At 36.0% G+C, this 21,930-nt stretch overlaps 3 protein-coding genes across 7 annotated transcripts; 2 read left to right on the top strand and 1 right to left on the bottom strand.

Moving 5' to 3' along the window:
• Nucleotides 1-5,044: 5,044 nt before the first annotated feature.
• Nucleotides 5,045-5,818, bottom strand: LOC133304073 (uncharacterized). The gene has a single exon (XM_061504046.1). The coding sequence runs from the start codon at nucleotides 5,816-5,818 to the stop codon at nucleotides 5,045-5,047; it is 774 nt and encodes a 257-aa protein (XP_061360030.1).
• A 1,618-nt stretch (nucleotides 5,819-7,436) lies between these two features.
• On the top strand, nucleotides 7,437-10,792 carry LOC133304160 (2-alkenal reductase (NADP(+)-dependent)-like). 5 transcript variants are annotated; one of them, XM_061504171.1, is made up of 6 exons: nucleotides 7,437-7,492; nucleotides 7,643-7,665; nucleotides 8,211-8,388; nucleotides 8,924-9,090; nucleotides 10,076-10,158; nucleotides 10,277-10,792. In XM_061504171.1, exons 1-6 carry the CDS (start codon nucleotides 7,441-7,443, stop codon nucleotides 10,653-10,655), a joined length of 882 nt encoding a protein of 293 aa, XP_061360155.1. In that variant the 5' UTR covers nucleotides 7,437-7,440; the 3' UTR covers nucleotides 10,656-10,792. The 5 variants fall into 5 exon arrangements, with proteins under 5 accessions (XP_061360155.1, XP_061360146.1, XP_061360141.1 ...); XM_061504162.1 differs by lacking the exon at nucleotides 7,643-7,665 and having other exon boundaries at nucleotides 7,437-7,563; XM_061504157.1 differs by having other exon boundaries at nucleotides 7,437-7,665; nucleotides 8,981-9,090.
• Nucleotides 10,793-14,979: 4,187 nt separating this feature from the next.
• LOC133304152 (protein FAR1-RELATED SEQUENCE 5-like) lies at nucleotides 14,980-20,840 on the top strand. Its single transcript, XM_061504129.1, has 7 exons — nucleotides 14,980-15,190; nucleotides 15,386-15,513; nucleotides 15,844-18,305; nucleotides 18,729-18,906; nucleotides 19,136-19,302; nucleotides 19,981-20,063; nucleotides 20,374-20,840. Exons 3-7 carry the CDS (start codon nucleotides 15,864-15,866, stop codon nucleotides 20,750-20,752), a joined length of 3,249 nt encoding a protein of 1,082 aa, XP_061360113.1. The 5' UTR covers nucleotides 14,980-15,190; nucleotides 15,386-15,513; nucleotides 15,844-15,863; the 3' UTR covers nucleotides 20,753-20,840.
• Nucleotides 20,841-21,930: the final 1,090 nt, after the last annotated feature.

The raw sequence follows: 21,930 nt of genomic DNA, 5'->3' as shown, positions 1-21,930 counted from the left end.
CTGGATATAGCTGTCATCGCTATAGAAGAATCCCCCTCTATGATCAGATTCCTAATGCCACTCTCCCAGGCTACTTGAAGACCAATATAGATTGCCCATAATTCTGCTGTCAAGGGTTTACAATTCCCTATTCCATAGGTGAAACCCTTCACCCACTTACTCTGCTCATCTCTAATGAGTCCCCCACAAACTGCTCTGTTTACATTCTTATCCACAGCACCATCTATGTTGAGCTTCCACCAACCTCTCACAGGGGCAGTCCACACCTCTCTGTCCACTATAAGAGGAGGAGTATATCTAGCAATCTGATTCCTTTTAGCTAACTTAATCTCCATTATGTACTTGGAAATAACTTGGATGGGGTTGTAGGGCCTAGCGAAGGATGGATCATGAACCTCATTGTTCCTCCACAACCATAAATGCCAGATAGTAGTAATAAACACATCTGCCCAGTCAAAAATCTGATTGTGCCTCCAGCCACCATTCAAGTTCTTTCTAACCCAATCCTGGACATTTAAAGAAAAAAAGTCACCATAATTGCTTCCTTCCAGCCAGTTCCTCCAAATATTCTTAGCAATTTTGCAATCCCTCAACACATGGAGGGTATCTTCAATTTCAGTTACACAGGTGTGACAAAAAGGCAAACCGCCCCAATTAGCAATGAAGTCTTTGGTGAGAATTCTGCCCTGCAAAATAATCCAGATAAAGGTTCGCATTCTAAAAGGGCCTTGCCAACTCCAAATAGTTTTCCAAATGGGATCACCTCTCAGATTGTCGAATCCCATGATATTGAGGTAAGCACTTTTAACCAATTTGCTGACCCCCATATCATCTTTCTGAATCAATTGATCCTTACCTCTTTCTAAATCCGGAGGAAGGAAAGATTTAATGTGTTGCACGACATCTTCTTGGAGCAAGCTTCTTAGGATCCCCATATTCCAATTCCCTGAAGACAAGTCAACCAGCTCAGAGTTTGTCATCATAAGCTCCTCGTTGGATAAGGGTCTGGTTGTGAGTTCCCTTAAAGTACTTTCCAAGTTGGTCCATTTATCTTGCCAAAACAGAATGCTCAAGCCATCACTAGTATCCCATTGCAAAGTTTTTAAGAATTCCTTCCATATGGAAACTATACCTTTCCACAATGATGAGTCGTAGTTAACAGCCATAATCTCTCTTCTCAGATCACCTTTCCTGCCATATTTACCCATCAGAACCTGAACCCAGAGATCCTCCTTATTGTTCAATAATTTCCAAGCTATCTTGAATAGGAAAGTCTTGTTCTGAGCCTGGAGGTTAGTGACTCCCAAACCACCACTGTTCCGCGGGAAGCAGATGTTCTCCCATTTAACAAGATGAGGTCTCCTACAATGCGATGTATCTCCCCATATAAAGCCTCTTTGCAGTTTCTCCACCTCATTGCAGATAGATATTGGAATGAGATCGTACTGCATATGGTAAACAGGAATAGCACTTATGACTGTTTTAGCCAAAGTCGTCCTTCCAGCAAAGGATAACAGATGAGACTTCCACCCAGCCAATCTACGTCTGACTCTGTTGATAACACCCTCAAAGTTCCTTTTCCTCCCTCTCCCATGGTAAATATGAGCTCCAAGGTATTTCCCAATAGATTCAGCAACTCTAAAACCACTGGCTTCAATGATCTCAGTCCTGGTCTCCGGTTTTGTATTCCTTGAAAAAGAGATGGTGGTTTTTTCAATACTCACGGCTTGACCAGACATACCACATAACCTATGCAGACAATCCAGCATCACATTCATTTGTTCCAGAGAGGCTTCTCCAAAAAGCACAAGGTCGTCAACAAACATAAGGTGGGATATTAGGGGACCATTTCTACCTGCCTTCATAGCTATCCATCTTTTCTTCCTAGCTTCCTCGGCTATCATGTGAGATAATTTATCCATACACAGAACAAATAAATAGGGGGAGATTGGGTCCCCTTGCCTAATTCCTCGAGTATTGGAAAAACTATCCATTTTAGAACCATTCCACAAAATTCTGAAAGATGGGGAGGATATACGCTCCTTAATCACCTTCACCAGATTGTTAGGAATACTAGCTTCCTCAAGCACAGCCTCCACAAAATTCCAGTTCAACCGGTCATAGGCTTTAACAAGATCAATTTTAATAGCCATAAAGGATCTTTTACCTCTCATTCTATTCATAGCATGATTCATCTCCTGAGCTATGATGACATTATCATGAATGTTCCTACCAGGGACAAAGCTAGTTTGGAAAGGGGAATTCAACTTGTTCATCACCGGTTTCAATCTGTTCACTATAATCCTCGTGACTTCCTTGTATAAAACATTACACAAAGCAATAGGTCTAAATTGACCTATATTATCAGGAATATCAATCTTAGGAATGAGCACAATGAGGGTTTCATTGATGTACCTGATCTTCAAAGGGTTCTCAAAAAAATCCTCCACATCTTTACACACGTTCCCAGCAATTAAATCCCAATTTCTCTGGTAGAATTCAGCTGGGAACCCATCAGGTCCAGGGGACTTGTTAGTACCAAGCTGGAAGAAAGCATTTTTTATCTCCATCCTAGAGATGGGGCATTTAAGTTTTCTATTCTCATTCTCCTCCAGCTTCGGCCACCCAACAGGAGAAGGCTCCCATCGGCGGTTTGAATTTGTTTCTGAGAATAAAATATTATAATACTCAGAAACCATTCTCTTCAGCTCAGCTTCATGTTTAACCCAAACCCCATTATCATTTCTCAAAGCTTCCACTCTATTCCTTCTTCTTTTCGCGATAGCTAAGGTATGATAATACTTGGTATTTCGGTCCCCATCCCTGATCCACTCAGTTCTGGATTTGTGATACCACAATTTTTCTTCCTGGTCTAAAGTCTCCTCCAACTCACCCCTGAGCTCCTCCTCTTTTTTCTCCAAGAAGTAGTTAGGGCCAAAGTCCAGCCTCCTCTGAATCCCTTCAATTCTTCTAAGAATAATATTCTTCCTCCTAAAAATATTCCCAAAGGTATTGTTGTTCCAGGTCTTCAGAATCGGAACAAGGCACTCCAGATTAACACTAGTGTCATCATTCAACTTCCAGTTCTCGACCATCAGCTGGTTGAAATGGGGATGATCCATCCAGGTAGGGAAGAGTCGAAAAGGTCTTTCCTCCCACCCTCTGGGGTCAGCTTCCAGAGCAATTAGAAGGGGATTGTGATCCGAATAGATTCTAGGCAGCACCCTAACTCTAGCCTCATCAAATTTAGCTCTCCAACTTGCATTGACTAAAGCCCGATCCAGACGTTTAAAAATCATATCAAGGTGGGTGAATTTCGGGCCTTTCCAAGTGAATCTTGGACCAGAGAAACCCATGTCTAGCAGCTTGCAGTCCTCAATAACAACCCCAAACTCTTTACATCTGTTCACATCAATGGGGGCACCTCCCCTTTTCTCATTGGCAGAAGTAATTTCATTAAAATCCCCAGCTACAAGCCACGGCTCTGCATTCTGGTGAGCAAAACTTCGAAGTTCTTCCCACAAAAGTTTTCTTTTATCACCATTCGGGCTGGCATAGATAGCCGTAAAGATGAAATGATCATTATGGTTCCTTTTAATTCTCACATGAACCAGCTGATGGCTTTTATTCACAAGATCAACAGAGAAATTGGGAGTGTTCCAGAGAAGCCAGATTCCCCCAGAAAAGCCTCGAGCCTCTTCAATGCAGTAATTAGAGAAACCCAGAACTCAGATGATCTTCAGAGCCTTAGCTCCACTAACCCTAGGTTCGAGCAAAACCACCAAATCAATTTTATTTTTCGTGACAAAGGATGAAAGAATACCTTTAAGCCGCTTCTTGACAGCTCCTCTACAATTCCAAACTAGAAAATTCATAACAAACTAGTTGATTGATGACAGCCATTCAAGGAACTGTCCTTTCCATTCGCCGTAGCCTCCCTGGAACTGATCCCCTCATCGCCTGAAACCCTCCGATTGGGATCTTGATTCTCTGGCAGCTCGAAGCTTTCTTCTCTCATCTTTACTATCTTGTCCCTTTTAGGGCTTTCCTTTCCTCCTTGCATGACATGTTTGTCATTCTTCTGAGGTTTAATAGTTTCGATCCTCTGGGATAGAGTTATAACCTCTTCCAAAGCCTTCTCATTCGACATGTATCTCATTACTTGAAGCATTTCCATCTCCTTTTGCCTCATATCTTCCCCCTTTGCGCTCGCCGGCAGATCGACTGAACCCCTCTATCCCCAGGCCTCTTCCTTCTTTTCCCCCCAACGGATCAGACTCCATCAAGTACATTTCCTTGCTGTTGCTTTTTTCCCCCATCGTCTCCTTCTTCTCGAGTTTGGGCTTCGAGTAAGTTGGAGTGGGCCCTTTACTTTTCTTATGGGCCATTTTCATGGGCTTAGACACAACCGGAACTTTCCTTACATTGGAGAGTCTATCTTTTTCTTTCTTAGCTGGCATTTTCCTGCTGCCCATTCCCATTTCCCTAGTGCCTTGACCTATGCTTGTGTCCACTTTAACCAAATCCATTAGCTCCCCTCTGGCAGCTTTTTCCATCTTCTCAGCACTCCCTCCTTGTATCTCTTATGTAGCTTCCTTCTGACCCGCTTCACTTTCCGCCGCCTGCGGTACTGTCGAGCCTTCCCCCCTGACACAAACTAAGTTGACTATTGGGATAATATTATTTTTTTTCTACCGTTGTTTTCCTCTTCTCGTCTCTTTCAGCCATCTCTTTTCCGATTACCACCTTCGCCGCCCTGGTAGACTCTGCTGGACGAGCTTGGGGAACCGCCTTTAACTTCCTCCCCCTAGCGCTCCGTTGGACCACCATCCAAGCCCCAAAAGCATCTGAGCTTTCCTTTTCGAACCCATGGATAACCTTCTATTTTTGCATCGTTTGTTTGGAGTCATCTTCTATTTTCCTAGTTGACAACGAGCTATCCATTCCACCACTGCACGTCTCCTGTCGGTGTCCAAATCTCCCACATTTAAAGCAGATAAGATGGAGTCCCTCATATGCCACCGGAAAAGTCTTTCCGAGGACCTCAAATTTGGATAAAAAAACTTCTCCTCAGGTCTACCTCAACACAAATTCTGGCATATTTGCCTTTCTCCGTATATTCCCCCTCTCCTGCGTCTGTCTTCTTCAGAGAGTTTCTATCTATCTTCAGAGTTTTTCCAAATAAGTTGCCAATCTTCCATAGATTCTGCATTGAGTAAAACTCTATTGGAAGTCCTGGAATCCTCAGCCAGACTGCCATTCTTTTAATATTCTCATCATAAGGGTCGAACATCGGTCTCCACCTCTGCACCGTTACATAGTGCTCAACAAAAACCCAAGGTCCTTCATGAAGAACATGGAAATATTCTTTCTCACTGTGGAGATTAATAAGGATATACCCATTTTCGAGGTCAATAATCTCAAACCTTCCTTGAAGGCACCATTGTTTCAGCAATCTAGCCATTAGGAACCTGTTATTAATCCTCTTCCCTAATAGTTTGATGATTAATGCATTCCTCCACTTCTTACAATCCTCCTTATACTGTATAGGACAAACCTTATAGACAGGACACAGAGGGTCTCCCTGCTTCGCTTCCTCTTCTACCATCATCTTTCCATCTTCCTCTTCCTCCTTTTTTTGGATAGTTATCCAGTCCTCGTCATCACTGCGGTCCTCGTCCTCCTCTCCATTCAGCTGCAACACCACATCCTTATATGAAACCACTCTTTTCTTCCCTTTGAGTGTACATTGATCAATACTTTTTTGGGTAGGATCCCCTTCTTGGTGTTCTGAACTAGGGCCAGAATCTTCAGTCATTTTGGAAGCAGGGCATTAGCGTTAAAGCAAATTATGAGGTTGTTATGATTGGAAGTTGGGAACTGCAAATCAGAATTTCTGATAGCACTATACTTTGTTGTGTCCGTCTCAAAAGATGGCAGTGTTGCAAGATACAACAGAAAATTACAAAATAAAACATACGACCTTGCTAATGATGTAATCAATGATTTTTTTTAAGAATTTACAAAATAATAATTTTCCAATTTTAACCCTTGCCATTTCTTTGGTATCTATAAAAATGGATTAAAACACAATACAATGAGGTAGAAGTATAACTGTGTAACTGAGACTCAACCAAAGTGAAAGATGGCACAAGTGAGGAACAAGCAAGTGATTCTAAGGGACTATGTTTATGGTCCTCCTAAGGAAACAGACACGAGCGTTGTTGAAAGTACCATAACTTTGAAGGTTCCATAAGGTTCCATAACTTTTAATAATTTTAAATAATACAATAATATTATTTTAGTTATTTTTTAATTATAAAATGTTTAATAGACTTAAACAGATTAATAGACTTAATTCAAAGTTTTTATTTTTTAAATATAGATCAGGCCAGACTTATAATTTGAATCTACATCGACTAACAAGTTAGGTCATATCTAAGATTTTTCACATAAATCTAGCATATTTAAATTAAAGTCTAGCCTAACTTAATTTATTTATATCTCTACCTATAATATATAACGTATAATTTATAAGAGTATATAAATAAAAAATTTATAAATATAAATTAAAAAAAACAATAATAACCAAAAATTCGTTGCGCCTGTTTCTGATCTGAACTAAATGGAACAGAGACCCAACCCGTGGGAAATTTTTTAAATACGAGGGATGTACTGTATTCGGTAAAAATTTCTGTGCTAACAAGTTCTTTGCATTAACTAATAAGGTGTTGGTCAAGTGGAAGCATGCTTGGTCCCCGTAAGGTGGAAAACTCAAGTTCTACACTCGCGCATTTGTTGGGAGGGGAAATACCCTTGTTGCTCTCAGCTCGCTCCTGACCAAATTAGTCCTAAAGAATGAACCGGTTAGTAGAAATACTAAAAAAAATTAAAGTTTTTTTCATTAAAAAAATAACGCTTAGATTAAAAGATTATTTTCCTCTATTTTCGCCTTTTCCGTACGTCACAGTCAATTCCCGATTTTGATTATGTGTGCTATTGAGTTAGCGGTGCTCCGAGAGGTAATATTTCACAACACGTTACCTCATGGCTTCCTCCAAATCTCAAACTGACACTGACACACAACCCAAGTCTTAAACCAAAATAATAAAAAAATCCTAAACCTAAACAAAATGACAAAAACAGCTAAAGAAAGAAACATTGTGGTGCTAATGACGCAATGACCATTAGCTCGTGACACTCTTTGCACCAACACAATATAGAATTTTTGAAATACTTCATAAACTACTGCTAACGAATTAACTCAAGCAACGATTTATTTTATCAATAATTATAAAAATATTACTTTATTTTTTATTTTTGTAATTTGAAAAAGAAAATAATAAGGACATCCACTTTTGGCCGTTTGATTTTCCCATTTAAGCTCCTCAAAAATTAACTCCTACCAAGTCTGAACTGAGACACAACCAAAAGTGTAAGATGGCACAAGTGAGGAACAAGCAAGTGATTCTAAGAGACTATGTGTCTGGTTTTCCTAAGGAAACAGACATGAGCATTGTTGAAAGTACCTTAAGTTTGAAGCTTCCAGAAGGTTCCAATGAGGTGCTGCTCAAGAATCTCTACTTGTCATGTGACCCTTACATGCGAATGCTCATGACCAATGTGGAATCCCTTTTGGGACTTCCTTCCTATGTCCCTGGCTCTGTAAGTTATGCTCTCTCTCCCTCTCTATATTGGATACCCTTTTGATTATATTTGAGAGGTAGTACCATGATATATACGTGGTTCTCTGATACTCTAAATAGTTCAACTTCTAAACAATGGAGAGGACCTGCCCTACAAAACTTCCAACCAATAGAGTGATATATATTCTTTCATTTCCACTACATTATGAACCAACACGCTATGTCTCTTTCAAAACTCCCAAACATAGCATTAGTATTTTTGCATGACTGTTGTACTTTGTGGATAGGGGTATTGAGAAACTTGAACATAGAAAGTTAATATAATATTCAAATTTCAAAGGCTTAGTTTTAAAAGAAAAAGGTCAACTTTTTTTTCACTTTTATTTTTTGAGGAAAAAGTTCAAAAATAAGAATGAATGCCATGGTTCAACAGGGTTGATGTGTTGTGAAGCTTCAATTGTTGGTGTAAATATTTTAATGAGATACACTTTTTCTAACAATTTAGTTTTGAAAATACATTTCAGTCATAAATATATGCACCTTCTAACAATTGAGGGATTGCAGCCATTAACAGGATTTGGCGTGGCTAGAGTCCTGGAATCTGGACACACAGATTATAAGAAAGGTGATTTAATATGGGGTTTGACTAAGTGGGAAGAGTATAGCTTGGTCCCCTCAACTCAAATACTTTCCAAAATTGAGCACACTGATGTCCCACTTTCCTACTATACTGGAATTCTTGGTATGTATTCAACAATTTCGATTTATATTGATTCTTAGTGATGGATGCACTTGATGTCAATGCGATCTGAAAGCCTCAACTGATGAAGTTTTCATGTGATAAATAGCTCCTTTCTTTGTCTAGTATCATTAAGATAATTGTTGATCATCACCGAAGAGACCTATTATGTAGGAGGTAATTATCTGGCTGTTTGTTGCTATACGCGTTTTCCATTTTTTGTACAATGAAGGTTTGGAATTCATCCTTTATTCATTAAAATATTTGGCTGACCAGCTTTGGTTTGGAGGAGAACCAATATTAAATGACCTCATTTGGAACCAGTTGCTCACTGCTTTTGTACGTGTATCTGTTATGAGCTAATCTCCTCTCAGTTGATAATAAATATATTGTACTATTTTATGTTTCATTTTCTTAGTATATATTCTGCTTCTTCGGAATCAATCTAAGCAACCTTATGGATGTTAGTTGTATAGTTTTCTGTCATTTTATTGTGCCTTTTGAACCAAGTTATTATTATTTTTTTCTTTGAGGATAGGTATGCCAGGTTTGACTGCTTATGCTGGATTCTTTGAATTAGGCTCTCCCAAGAAAGGAGAGAATGTTTTTGTTTCAGCTGCCTCTGGTGCTGTTGGTCAACTTGTTGGTCAATTCGCTAAATTGACTGGTTGTTATGTTGTTGGAAGTGCTGGAAGTAAAGAGAAGGTATTTGTCTAATTATTTTTTGTCATATAAGTTTGCATAGATGATAAATTAACATCAACTATTTGTTATTTATCCTGCCATTCAATGTATTACTATTTTGAATTAGCCTAATTATATTACAGAAATAGTTCTACCAATTTCCAAGCTTAGACAACATTCTCTACAGATTATGAATCTCGTGATTGAGAACTTTGAGACATGTTGCATACTTTTGGGATTTTCCAAGATGTTGAATTAAAATACATGAAGTATTTTTAATCGAGAAAGAGTTTAAGGTTATATGTCAAACATGAAAAGTTGCACTCTGAAATGTTTTCTATACTTCAAAAACATTGTATTGATACGTTGTTTGATTCTCAAGATAGTTTAAGATTTATCCTATTGTGTATCCAACCCCGCAGGGCAAGTCTTGAGATTGTTTGTGACTGGAAAATCACTGGTTTGAGTTTAGAAAATAACCTCTTTACAAAAATGCTAGGATGAGACTATATATAATTGACCCTCACCCTTAATGTTACAAAGTTAGGGAGCCATTGTGCATTGGGTTTTGCTCTTTATGTATCTATCCCCTGTCCCCTCCCACTTTACCCCCAACAAATAAAAAGGGCAAAGTGCAAATCCGAGTGCACAAGGCTCCCTAACTTGCGAGTGTAGAGTTGACTGTTGATTGTATGTAGCCTTATCTTTATATTTTTGCAAAGAGATTATTTCTCATATTCGAACCTGGAACCTTCTGGTTACAAAAAGTAACCTTATGGCTGCTCCAAAGCTTTGCGCTCATCCCAAAAAGAAAAAATAAATAAATCCTTTGAAATTTTGAAGAATTGTCATAAACCAGCAATGGTACTTGTGTTTCCCAATATCATAAATTTTGGAATGGGAACGCATTGTTGTAAAGAAGTCAGATTAATCCATTCAGTTTATATCTGCTCACCAACAAAATTACTTAGTCCTCCTTCAACTTGAATTTGTGTTATACAAACAGGTGGATCTATTGAAGAATAAATTAGGATTTGATGAAGCTTTTAACTACAAAGAAGAGCCAGACCTTGATGCAACTTTGAAAAGGTCAGCATTTAACAGTTTTGTGATAGAGAAATTTTAGTTTAATTTGTTTGTTGCTTAAGCTACTGCAATTATAACACAATACTCCCTAGTGACTGGTGGATAACAATTTACAAATCAGATACTTTCCAGAAGGCATTGACATTTACTTTGAGAATGTTGGGGGCAAAACTCTTGATGCTGTACTTCTGAATATGAGAGTCCATGGCCGCATACCCGTCTGTGGAATGGTTTCACAGTATAATCTCACTCAACCTGAAGGTGTAACAAATTTGACAAATCTTATATACAAGCGGATTCGTATGCAAGGCTTTAATGTTTTTGATTTCTTTCACCTATATCCCAAATTCTTGGAGTTTCTTCTGCCTCATATCAGAGAAGGAAAGGTTGTGTACGTTGAAGACATAGCTGATGGCTTTGAGAAAGGCCCTGCAGCTTTGGTTGGACTCTATAGTGGTCGCAATGTTGGTAAACAAGTGCTTCTTGTTGCTCGTGAATGATACATATGCATGCTTTTGTTATACATTGTTGTATTCTAAGTTCTTGTGTTGAATAATGAGCACTATGTGTGTGCCCTTTGCAACCGATTGTGGTGTTTATGATAATCTTATGGGCAAATGTTAGTTAAATTGTAATTCCCTATATTTTGTTGTAAGGACTAGTATATGCAAATTTGTTACTTCTAAATTTCATGTCATGAAGATGAGAATGAAAAGTAATTTTTATATTTAGCTTTGTTCTTGAAATTAATCATCTATGGTTACTTATAAGCTTCGTGCATGGTTGCATTAACTTATTTTAACAGTAGACTAAATTAAAGGAACTTGTTACACGGATCACTTTCCAAATATCCAGCAAGTATTGCAGCTATTTACTGGGATGCAGTCAAAAATTAGTTTTGGAAAATACTTTTTGCTGGAATGTGTATGTTGATTGTGACTAGATTATGGATAGTGGGTGACTCATCGTCTGCATTTCTTCTTATCAGTGTGCTTCTCTTGTTATATTTATTGAGTACATGTGTAGGTAGACAGAGATGTTAGAATAACTCATAATTCGATGGTCCCACAACTTCCAATCCAAGATAAGTGCCCAGTTCACATGCTAAGGGATATTGTCTATTATTTTATCCATAACAAATTTGATTTCCACTCAAATTCTCATATCTTCAAGTAATGCAGGATTAAGCCGAGCATATTTTCAATACATCGGTAATTCTCTCTTATCAAAAAGGAAAAAAAAGAATATGGAAGAAAATAAATACACAGATATAAATAGTGTAAATGTGTTATTTTTTTATATTTAATAAATAATATACCGAATATTTGGTACATGTGAAACATTGAAAATATTTTCAGGTTAAGGTACTTAAAACAGACATTATGCTCACATCTCATTTTCTTTAACCTTGAGGCTTGTTAGTGCACAGTAATCTTGTGGGTTGAACATTCGTATTAATCATGTCAATTGTTATTTCAAGATCTGTTGGCTTGTCCTCTTCTCATGTATTTCTAATTTAGTTTGGGCCTTGCCCCTCCTTATTACAAATCATGAAAAATAAATTGAGAAAGAAATTATTTTGTAATAATTCATCAAATAAATTATAAGTTGTTAAATTTTAACTTAAAATTATTTTAGACATAATACATATGAGAAGGTGTTTGGATTGTTATTAGAGTAAATACTCTTTTTGGTCCTTAATAAATTTCACGGTACCCTATTTGGTCCCTTGCAAAAAAAAAGGTCACTCGTGGTACCTGTAATTTAAAAAAAGAAGCTATATTAGTCCTTCTGTTAGTTGGCATCCAACGGCCAATGTAACGATGCACACTTGGAACATAGTTTGCTGAGTCACAATGTGACAATCCACGCTGGACAAAGGACGACGCCATTTTGAATATGTCTTCAATGTCTATGAAGGTTGGTCGTAGACCTAACGTTGCAAGAAGGGTAAATATAGAACCCTAACTCAGTGTAGGGGTAAAATTTCCCCAAATCAATTTCACGTTCAAGTCTGCAAAATATAACAGTAGAACTGAAATTTTACCCGCAATGTAGTAGGAGAAGATAAGTGTTTCTTCTGGCAAAGGGGACTCAAGTGGAAGGTCTTCAATTGGAGGTAGAAACTTTACAAGGACTGCTGGTCGAAGGTGTAAATGTGGGAGGCAAACTATTGTGTATACCTCCAAGACTGACAGAAATCCAAACAGAGCATTCTTTGAGTGCCCCAATTTCAAGGTATTTCTTTGTAATTTATTTTGATTTAAGTTCAACTTATGCGCACCTTGGTTTATTTTGCTGGCAAGAGAAAAAGTCATATTGTAATTTTTTTAGATGGGTAGATGTTGTATGCAGCGAAAGGATGGAGGTGGAAGAAGAAAGAATAAACAAGGTGGAATTGGATGTAGCTGAAATGGAATTCAAGTTGAAGTATCTGGACATGAAGCTGAGTGACAAATTGCAAGTTAAGTTGAATGAGCAAGAACTAAAGATTAATGAGCAGAAAAGAAAGATGAAGAAGATATAACTGAAGATGGTTTTAGAGTTAGATAGGATGGAAAAGAAAATTAGGCATGTTGGTAGGTCAGCTAGTGTCTTAGTTGCTACCATTGTTGGTCTGGTCACGATATGTATTTATGTTGGAAGTAGGGGAATATAGAAAGCAAGTGTACCCTGTGTATTTTTGCTGGAATGAATTGTAATGAGTACTATTTTGAATGAATGAGAAGGTTGATTTACATGGCTTAATTTTTTTGACTCCAACTCTATGGATTGTTGAGGTAGTTCATTAACAATTATCACATAACTACATGATAAAATTGGTCCTTGTTGGTTTTTAAGACAACAGCCATACGACATGAAGTGTAGACAAAAGCAATTGCAATTGGCAGTAGCCTCCTTTTGCAGCAATAATCAGTAACACTTGCATATTGCCTTGCATGCAGTAACTTCGAAGCATAATATAAGTTATATATAAAACAGAGCATACATGCAACTATGCTTAGTGTTGAATTTTTAAACTTGCCAACAGTGGGGGAGTCAGACGAAAAGTTTAGGTGGTGCCAAAAAATTTTAACATATCAAATTATCAAAATATTTATCATAATTACATAAATTAATTAGGAAAAAAAAATTATGAATTCTAACATAATTATTTAAAGGGTTCGCTTCTTATGCAGTTACTGCAAATAAGTTATCTACAACAAGTCCAATACGACGTTGTTTTGAGGCAAAAAGCATGTTATTTTTGTAATTTTAATTTATTTCAAGGTTATTATAATCTTTATAATTATAATTTTTAATCTTTCAATCCCAAAACGACGTCGTTTTGGAATAAATGCTGATAAGTTATATGCAGTAACTGCAGAAATATTTTTCTGTTATTTAAATTATGTATTAAATAATGTCACATAACATTGAAAATTCAAATGAATAATTGTCAATGATTATATATCAAAACAAACATATAAAAATGCACTAACATTTTCGGTAAAAAGAAAAAACACAATCATGTTCTTAAAAGCACAAAACACGAAACACATTTTTAATAGATATACAAATTGCAAGGTAAGCGCCCAAGCCCCAAGCCAAGTAGCCAACCATAGCCATTACTATTTTAGTTGAAGCCTTGCGGGAGCAAGCAAGTTCTGCAACAAGTTACACAAAAAAAGGAGCAAGGCACAAGCTTTAAAGAAATCTGATTGCAATTGTAATTCACAAATTAGAGCTTTGAAAGTGATTTTAATTTATAGGTTAGGTAAAAAGGTTTGGGTACTGGGTTTTATTTTTTTAATTGAAAAACATAAATATAATTATATTTATTTAGGTGGTGTCAAATTATAAATTTAATTTTTAGTAATCATAATTATATATTTATATGTAATAAGTAAAAGAATTTAAAACCAAGCAGGTGCCAACTGGCATAGGAGTGGCTCCGCCACTGCTTGCCAAATTATTTTCTGTCATCTTCAGGTCTTAAATCATATGAGATTGAAATTCTATTCTCAACTATGCAATGTATTAAACAAATGATAAGAAACAAAACTTATCAATTTGCAATTCTTGAAGTGTAGATTAAAAATACCACTGCAAAAAAAACTATTTTATTTGCTCATAGTGAAATAAGCAAATACACATTAGATTGTAATACAAAATATAGGCAATATGCAATCAGTACTCATTATCCATTCAAATGACTTGTCAAACAATACACAACCTACAAAATTTAGCCAAATGACTAATCAATAATCCTGAGTTAAACCAAAAAAAAAAAAAAAAGGCCTGAAGAATAGAACCATGTTGGCCTGTAATTCATAATGGCCTATAAAAGATTATTCGATCTGGTATTTTGACATGATTTGTTTTCAAAACTATTTATAATTTAACCAAAATAAGTGATGAAAAGTGATTTACAAATTTTAAAATAATGAAGCAATAATTTCAGTAATTGTAAGATAAAATAGAAACTACTAATTTTAATAATTGTACGAATGTGTAATACTATTAAATTAGGTATCTGTTCTTGATGTAATAAGTGTATATATTAAATAATAAGTAAATATTTTAATTTTTAATTTTTTGATACAATCTTATATCATGATTTCTTGTTTTTTCTAATTATTAAAATAGTAATTTTAATCAAAATGATACAATCTTATATTATTTGAAAGAACAAACAATGTTTACAATAAAAAAAAAAAAAAAAAATTTGGGAGTTTGGGTTTTATATTTCTCCAAGACAACGTCGTCGTTTTAACATTTCCTTTAAACCCCTTTTATTCTTTTTCCTACGGGAAGATCAACTTGCCACAATCACCACCGTTTCGCTCCACCATCGTCGCGCTCTACCACCACCGCGGCCCATAACCACCGTGCAGCGCCACCACCACGACGCCCAATGCATGTGATGTGACATTTGCGGGATTCCATTCAGTCTCAGTTAAAGACAAGGTTAGGTGTGATTCTTCATCTCCACAACCAGGAAATCCCAATGTAACTAAGAAAGAGGAAGAAGGTTGACAACAAGGAATTTCAGGTACAGTACAATATCCTCTCTCCGATTCTTCTTATGCTGTTCATCCTTTTTCTTGCACCTCCTTGCTTGACGAATGTTCTCTTGTAAATTTTACATATTGATATTTTGATTTTAACAAGTGCTACTTCTTTTGAATGGATTCTTGATATTGTGACAAGTATTGTATTTGTTGAATGCTTTTATTTGTTGTTTCAGAAGCTGGCTATGAATTAATTGATGGAATATAATCATATGAGTTTTTGGGGGGCCCACCTATGAAAGTTGAATCGGATGAAGAAGCAAATGAACTTCTCCCGAACATTGAAAAGGAGTCTGCCGTATTGGTAACAATAAATCGAAAATTCCTTACCTTTTTTTTTTCTTCAATTTAAAATAAATTGTTGAAGATGCTTGAAATTTGCTAGAAAGTTGACGTGGTATATAATCAAATCACAACGTCTCTTTGTTTTTCTTTTATTTGAACCTATGCCCTATTGAATAAAAGGGAAAATATTACTGCTTCATTGAAATTGTATGCGTGCATTACATCCCTGTCATGATTGCTAACTTACAAGGATGGTGGTAAACCAAGTGGTCTTTTTAGAATGGTATAAAATTTATGATTTTTCATGCATCAAAATTCAAGGTAACACTTGAATTATAATATTTTGCAGATTTAAATTTTTTCTTCACGATGGATCACTCTCAAGTTGTAACTATTGAAGACATTGACATCAGTGGAAGTTTTGTATGTGTAGATGATATTGTTGATTTGGAAAAAGTCACAGATGGATTTAGAGAAGACGATCATAGTGAAATCATGGCAAACAAAGATGGTGAATGCGAGGAAGATCATGCACATGAAATTGTGGGACATGTTGATATTGAATTAAGCGAGACCCTTATTTTAACTAGAGTTTTTGGGACGTCAGAAGAAGCTTATGCTTTTTATGATGCTTATGCAAAAGTTAAGGGGTTCAGAATACGTAAGCAATACCATAACAAGAGTACAATTACAAAACAACCATATAGGTGGAATTATGTGTGCTCGAATCAAGGTGTCAAGAGACTATGTGATAAAAGAATTAATGTTGACAAAGTCAAAAGGCGAACGGATACAAGGACTAATTGTTTAGCAATGTTACAAATAAAGTTGGTGGATGGCCTATGGAAAGTGGAGAAATTCAATGATACACACAATCATCCATTGATTAACACTCCAACAAAGGTGAAGAAGTTTCTTTCTGAGAATGAATTGAGATGCTCGGATTCAACTAAATCTGTTGTTTCTAAGCTTTTTCAAGAGGGTTTAACATCTTCAACAATCTCAAAGGTTGTGAGCGCTATGAACAAAGAGGTTAATCTTACTCCCGTTCAAATCAACAGTATTATATCTAGCCAGCGAAAGAATAATGTGGGGCGAGAATGTCAGTGTATCATCAAACACTTTCAAAGGATGTCCATGGTTGATGGAGCTTTTTATTTTGATATGCATTTGGCAGAAGATGGAACATTAAGAAGCATATTTTGGGCAGATGGTAGGTCAAGAGCTGCATATGCTCATTTTGGTGAAGTCCTTGTCTTTGATGTGACTTACAAAACAAACAAGTTCAAGTTTCCTTTTGCTCCTTTTGTGGGGGTTAATCACCATGGGCAGACCATCTTATTTGCTGCCGCTTTGTTAGAAGATGAAACGGAGGCAACATTTACATGGTTGTTTGAACAATTTCGGACATGTATGTTTGACAAGTCTCCTGTTGCTATTATCACTGATCAAGATAAAGCTATGGGAAAAGCAATTGCCAAGGTATTTCCAAGAGCACGACATCGTTTTTGCGCTTGGCATATAAAGAAACATGTTATGGAGCACAGTCAAGCTCTACGCGCACAATTTAAAGATAGCTTTGATGTTGACTTCCGTGTGTGGTATAAAAGTCGAAACATTGACGAGTTTGAAGGCAAATGGGAAGTATTGAGGACTAAATATGTTATTAAAGCAGATAGTTGGCTAGCTAACATGTATTCTTCACGTCATCATTGGGCAAAGGCATACTTGAAAGATACATTTTTTGCCGGAATGACCACAAGTGGCCGAAGTGAGAGCATCAATGCATTTTTTGATGGATATGTCAACTCTAACACAATGTTAAATGATTTTGTTATCCAGTATGACAAAGCAATCAAATCTAGGAGGGATGCGGAAGAAGATGAGGATTTCAAAACTAGAAATACAAAAGCAGTTTTGGAGACTAATCATCCTATTGAAGCAATAGCTGGAGAACGGTATACAAGAAAATTATTTGAAATTTTCAAAAAGGAGTGGAAGGCTGCCATACTTGATTTTTTTCATGAAAAGATTGCAACAAAGGAAAACCTTATCACATATCGGGTGGGGTCTCCTAAAGTTGATAAAGAATGGTGGGCAATTGTAGAGTACCATTTGACAGAAAGCTTCACAGCTCAATGTTCGTGTGCAAAGTTTGAGACTATGGGGATTTTGTGTAAACATATTCTATACATTATGAAGAAGAAACAAATAATGACCCTTCCTGAAAAATACATCTTGTCTAGATGGACCATGAATGCAATCTATAAGGCTGAAAATCTTGTACCCGTTCACGATGAAACAAATCCTAATGGAATTAGTGCATTGTCTTTGTGGTCGATTCATTCGAAGTGCACTATGGCTATTTCTGAAGCAAGAGATTCTATTTTTGAGATTAAAAGATTTGATGCTATGGTTGCTGAATTTCTACAACAACAGTTGGAAAGAAAAAGAAAAAGAGGTGAAGATGAACTAATTACCCAAACAATTCCACAAGCTTCACTCATTAATAATGTGCGTGATCTCACTCAACCAGTCAAAATTGAAGGGTTTCCAGATTCTAGGACTTTAGCCACCCTAAAGTGTAAGATGGCACAAGTGAGGAACAAACAAGTGATTCTAGTTGACTATGTTACAGGTTTTCCTCAGGAAACAGACATGAACATTGTTGAAAGTACCATAATTTTGAAGGTTCCAGAAGGTTCCAATGAAGTGCTGCTCAAGAATCTTTACTTGTCATGTGACCCTTACATGAGAATCCTCATGACCAAGGAAGGTCATGGGGGTCTTCATGCTTACACCCCTGGCTCTGTAAGTCATGCTCTTTCTTTCATGACTAACCTTTATTATTATTGTTATTATTATTATTATTATGTTGGCTTGAATTGCTGCATGTTAGGAAGTTGATTGGGTAATTTTTGGTTTAAAATTTGCCGTCATTCAAGCTAATTGGGTATAGGGTATTGAGAAAATTGAATTTTGAAATTGATTTTTAACATTTCAAATTTCCAAGGTTTAATTTCAGAAGGAAAAGTCATGTGCAAACGGGATAAAAATGAATCAATATTTGCAATTTTTTTTTTTTTTTTTTGAGTAAACGGTTAAGAAATGAGAATACCTTGGTATAAAGGGGTAGTAGTTTAATCAAATTTGCAATTAGTCAAGGAATCTACAGTATTGAGAATACGTAGTAATCACAGATAAATGTAGCTACTAACTGTTGAGTAATTGCAGCCATTAGCAGGACTTGGGGTGGCTAAAGTCCTAGAATCTGGACACCCTGATTATAAGAAAGGTGATTTAGTATGGGGTTCTACTAAATGGGAAGAGTATAGCTTGGTCCCCTCAACTCAAATACTTTTCAAAATTGAGCACACTGATGTCCCACTTTCCTACTATACTGGAATTCTTGGTATGTATTCAACAATTTAAATTTTTATCAATTCTTAGTGAAGGATTCACTTGATCCCAGTTTATAGTAAATAAATTTTACTATTTTATGTTTTCTTTTGTAGTGTACATTCTGCTTCTTCAGAATCAATCTAATGCAATCAAACAAGCTTATGGATGTTAGTTGCAGAATTATATGTCATTTTGTTGTGCCTTTTGACCAAAGTTATTGTTCTCTTCTATGATCACAGGTATGCCAGGCATGACAGCTTATGCTGGATTCTTTGAAGTAGGATCTCCCAAGAAAGGAGAGAATGTTTTTGTTTCAGCTGCCTCTGGTGCTGTTGGTCAACTTGTTGGTCAATTCGCTAAATTGACTGGTTGTTATGTTGTTGGAAGTGCCAGAAGTAAAGAGATGGTATTTGTCTAATTTTGTTGCTATATGTGCCTGCATAAACGATAAATCTGCTTCAATGTTTCGTTATTTATTCTACTGTTCAAAGTACTACTATCTTGGATTAGCCTAATTACAACAATAACAACCAAAACTTTTTCGCACTAGTGGGGTTTGAATAAGCCTAATTATGTACAGAAATGTTTTCTTACAATTCCAAGCTTTGGAATTTTTTTCTTAAAATTAGAAACCCCCTTTGAGACATTTTGCATACTTTTTGCTTTTTCCAAGATTGTAGGCGGAATTAAAATACATGAAGTTTTTGTTAGTGAAAGGAACATATTATCTTGTGTCAAATTACAAAATATTGCACTCTGATGTTTTTTATAATTCAAAAACACGTATTACTTTGTGGTTCTATGTTCATGTTTGTTTGCAAAGTACCCCCATTAAGTATCCAACTCCCACCACCACCACCCAAGGAGCAAGAAATTCAGGTAGAGCAAGAAATTCAGGTAGAGTTTTGTGGCTCAAACCAGCAATAGTACTTTGTGTTTCTCAGTCTCATAAATTTTGTATTGGGAACGTATTGTTGTTATGAAGTATGATTAACAAGGCCTGAAATCCATTCAGTTTATATTTTCTAACCAGCAAAAATACTCTAGTCTTCGTTTCACTTGAATGTGTGTCTTTTGCAACCAGGTGGATCTGTTGAAGAACAAATTAGGATTTGATGAAGCTTTTGACTACAAAGAAGAGCCAGACCTCAATGCAGCTTTGAAAAGGTCAGTAAATTAACAGTTTTATGATAGAGAAATTTTAATTTAATTTGTGATAGAGGGCGAACATTGGAGCAGCTTTTTGCTATGTGACCAGAAGGTCATGAGTTCGAATTTGGAAAATAGTATTTTTGTAAAAATGCAAAGGTAAGCATGTATACAATTGACCCTCACGGGTCGAGGAGGTTTGTGAATCGAGGGTTGTCCTTTTTGCCAAAAAAAATAAAAAAGAAAGAGAAAGAAAAAAAGAGTGAAGTTTAAGCACCTAATAACCCGATACGAACTAGTGATTAATGGATATCAATTTACAAAACAGGTACTTTCCAGAAGGCATTGACATTTACTTTGACAATGTTGGGGGCAAGACACTTGATGCTGTACTATTGAATATGAGAGTCCATGGACGCATACCTATCTGTGGAATGGTGTCACAGGATAATCTTACTCAATTTGAAGGTGTAACAAATTTGACAAATCTTATATATAAGCGGGTTCTTATGCAAGGTTTTCATGTTTTTGATTTCTTTCACCTATATCCCAAATTCTTGGAGTTCCTTCTGCCTCGTATAAGAGAAGAGAAGGTTGTGTATGTTGAAGACATAGCTAAGGGCCTTGAAAATGGCCCTGCAGCTTTGGTTGGCCTCTATAGTGGTCGCAATGTTGGTAAACAAGTGCTTGTTGTTGCTCATGAATGAATGCAGATGCTTGTGTTATACATTGTTGTATTCTAAGTTCTTGTTTTGAATATTGAGCACTATATATGTGTGTGGCCTTTGCAATTGATTGTGGTGTTTATGATAGTCCGATGGGCAAATGTTAGTTAAAATGTAATTCCCTATATTTTGCTATATGCAAATTTGTTACTTCTAAATTTCATGTCATGAAGATGAGAATGAAAAGTAATTTTTATATGGGATAGGATATTATGGTTACCTTTTTTCATTCTTAATATACATATTTCTCTCTCAAACTGTTAGATCACAATCTCAATTGACATTAATCACTTTTCTCTCCTCTTGAGATTTTGATCTAATAATGGTAAAGAAGAGTTAGGCATGACAAAAAATAGGCATAATATCCTATTTCTATTTACATTTAGCTTTGTTCTTGAAAGTAATCATTTATGGTTGCCTATAAGCTTGGTGCATGGTTGCATTAATTTATTTTAATATTAACCTAAATTAAAGGAATTTGTTATGCTTATCACGTTTCCTTATTATTCAGCAAGTATTGCAGCCATTTACTGGGACGCAGTAAGAAATTATTTTTGGATATTTGTTGTTGGAATATGTATATTGATTGTGCCTAGATTATGGATAGAGTGTGACTCATACTCTGCATTTCTTCTCATGCATATGCTTCCATCGTTAAATGGAGATGTTAGAATAATGCATAATTTGTGGGAAGGTAATAGTGACTGGTCACTTGTAATTTCAAGGTCTGTTGGCGTGTCCTTCTCTCATGGAATTCTAGTGTAGTCTGGACTTGCTCCTCCTCGTAACAAAAAATGAAAAATAAAAGAAATGACAGAAATTATTTTGTAATTTATCAAATAAGTTAGAAATAATAATATTTTAATTCAAAATTATTTATTTTATGCATAATATGGGAAGGTGTTTCGATTGTTATTTCTTAGGGTTCGTTTTTTCTAAAGTTACTTTAGACAACTTTATTTGATGTTCATTGAAACGACTTTGTTTTATAATTCTAATTTTTTAATCACAAAACGACATTGTTTCGGTTAACATTAGACAAAATTGTTTAAAGTAATATTAAATTTTTTTTTTTTCTATTTCTGATTAGCATAATTATAGAAGTCTAAAAGGTTATTCGATTTGGTATTTTGCTTGGTCTTTATTTGTAATTTAACCAA

Source organism: Gastrolobium bilobum, unplaced genomic scaffold (assembly GCF_033153095.1).
Source record: "Gastrolobium bilobum isolate Gb01-03AN ecotype WA unplaced genomic scaffold, APGP_CSIRO_Gbil_v1 utg27827, whole genome shotgun sequence".
NCBI lineage: Eukaryota > Viridiplantae > Streptophyta > Magnoliopsida > Fabales > Fabaceae > Gastrolobium > Gastrolobium bilobum.
The sequence above is the reverse complement of the archived record's forward strand: the minus strand, read 5'-3'. Positions and strand labels throughout refer to the sequence as shown.

Coding starts and splice junctions, on each gene's coding strand:
- LOC133304073 (XM_061504046.1), bottom strand. CDS start 5,818: ATGACTGAAGATTCTGGCCCTAGTTCAGAACACCAAGAAGGGGATCCT.
- LOC133304160 (XM_061504142.1), top strand. CDS start 7,441: ATGGCACAAGTGAGGAACAAGCAAGTGATTCTAAGAGACTATGTGTCT. Junction 7,666..8,210: donor CTTCCTATGTCCCTGGCTCT/GTAAGTTATGCT, acceptor GAGGGATTGCAG/CCATTAACAGGATTTGGCGT. Junction 10,159..10,276: donor CTTGATGCAACTTTGAAAAG/GTCAGCATTTAA, acceptor TTTACAAATCAG/ATACTTTCCAGAAGGCATTG.
- LOC133304152 (XM_061504129.1), top strand. CDS start 15,864: ATGGATCACTCTCAAGTTGTAACTATTGAAGACATTGACATCAGTGGA. Junction 18,306..18,728: donor ATGCTTACACCCCTGGCTCT/GTAAGTCATGCT, acceptor GAGTAATTGCAG/CCATTAGCAGGACTTGGGGT. Junction 19,303..19,980: donor GTGCCAGAAGTAAAGAGATG/GTATTTGTCTAA, acceptor TTTTGCAACCAG/GTGGATCTGTTGAAGAACAA.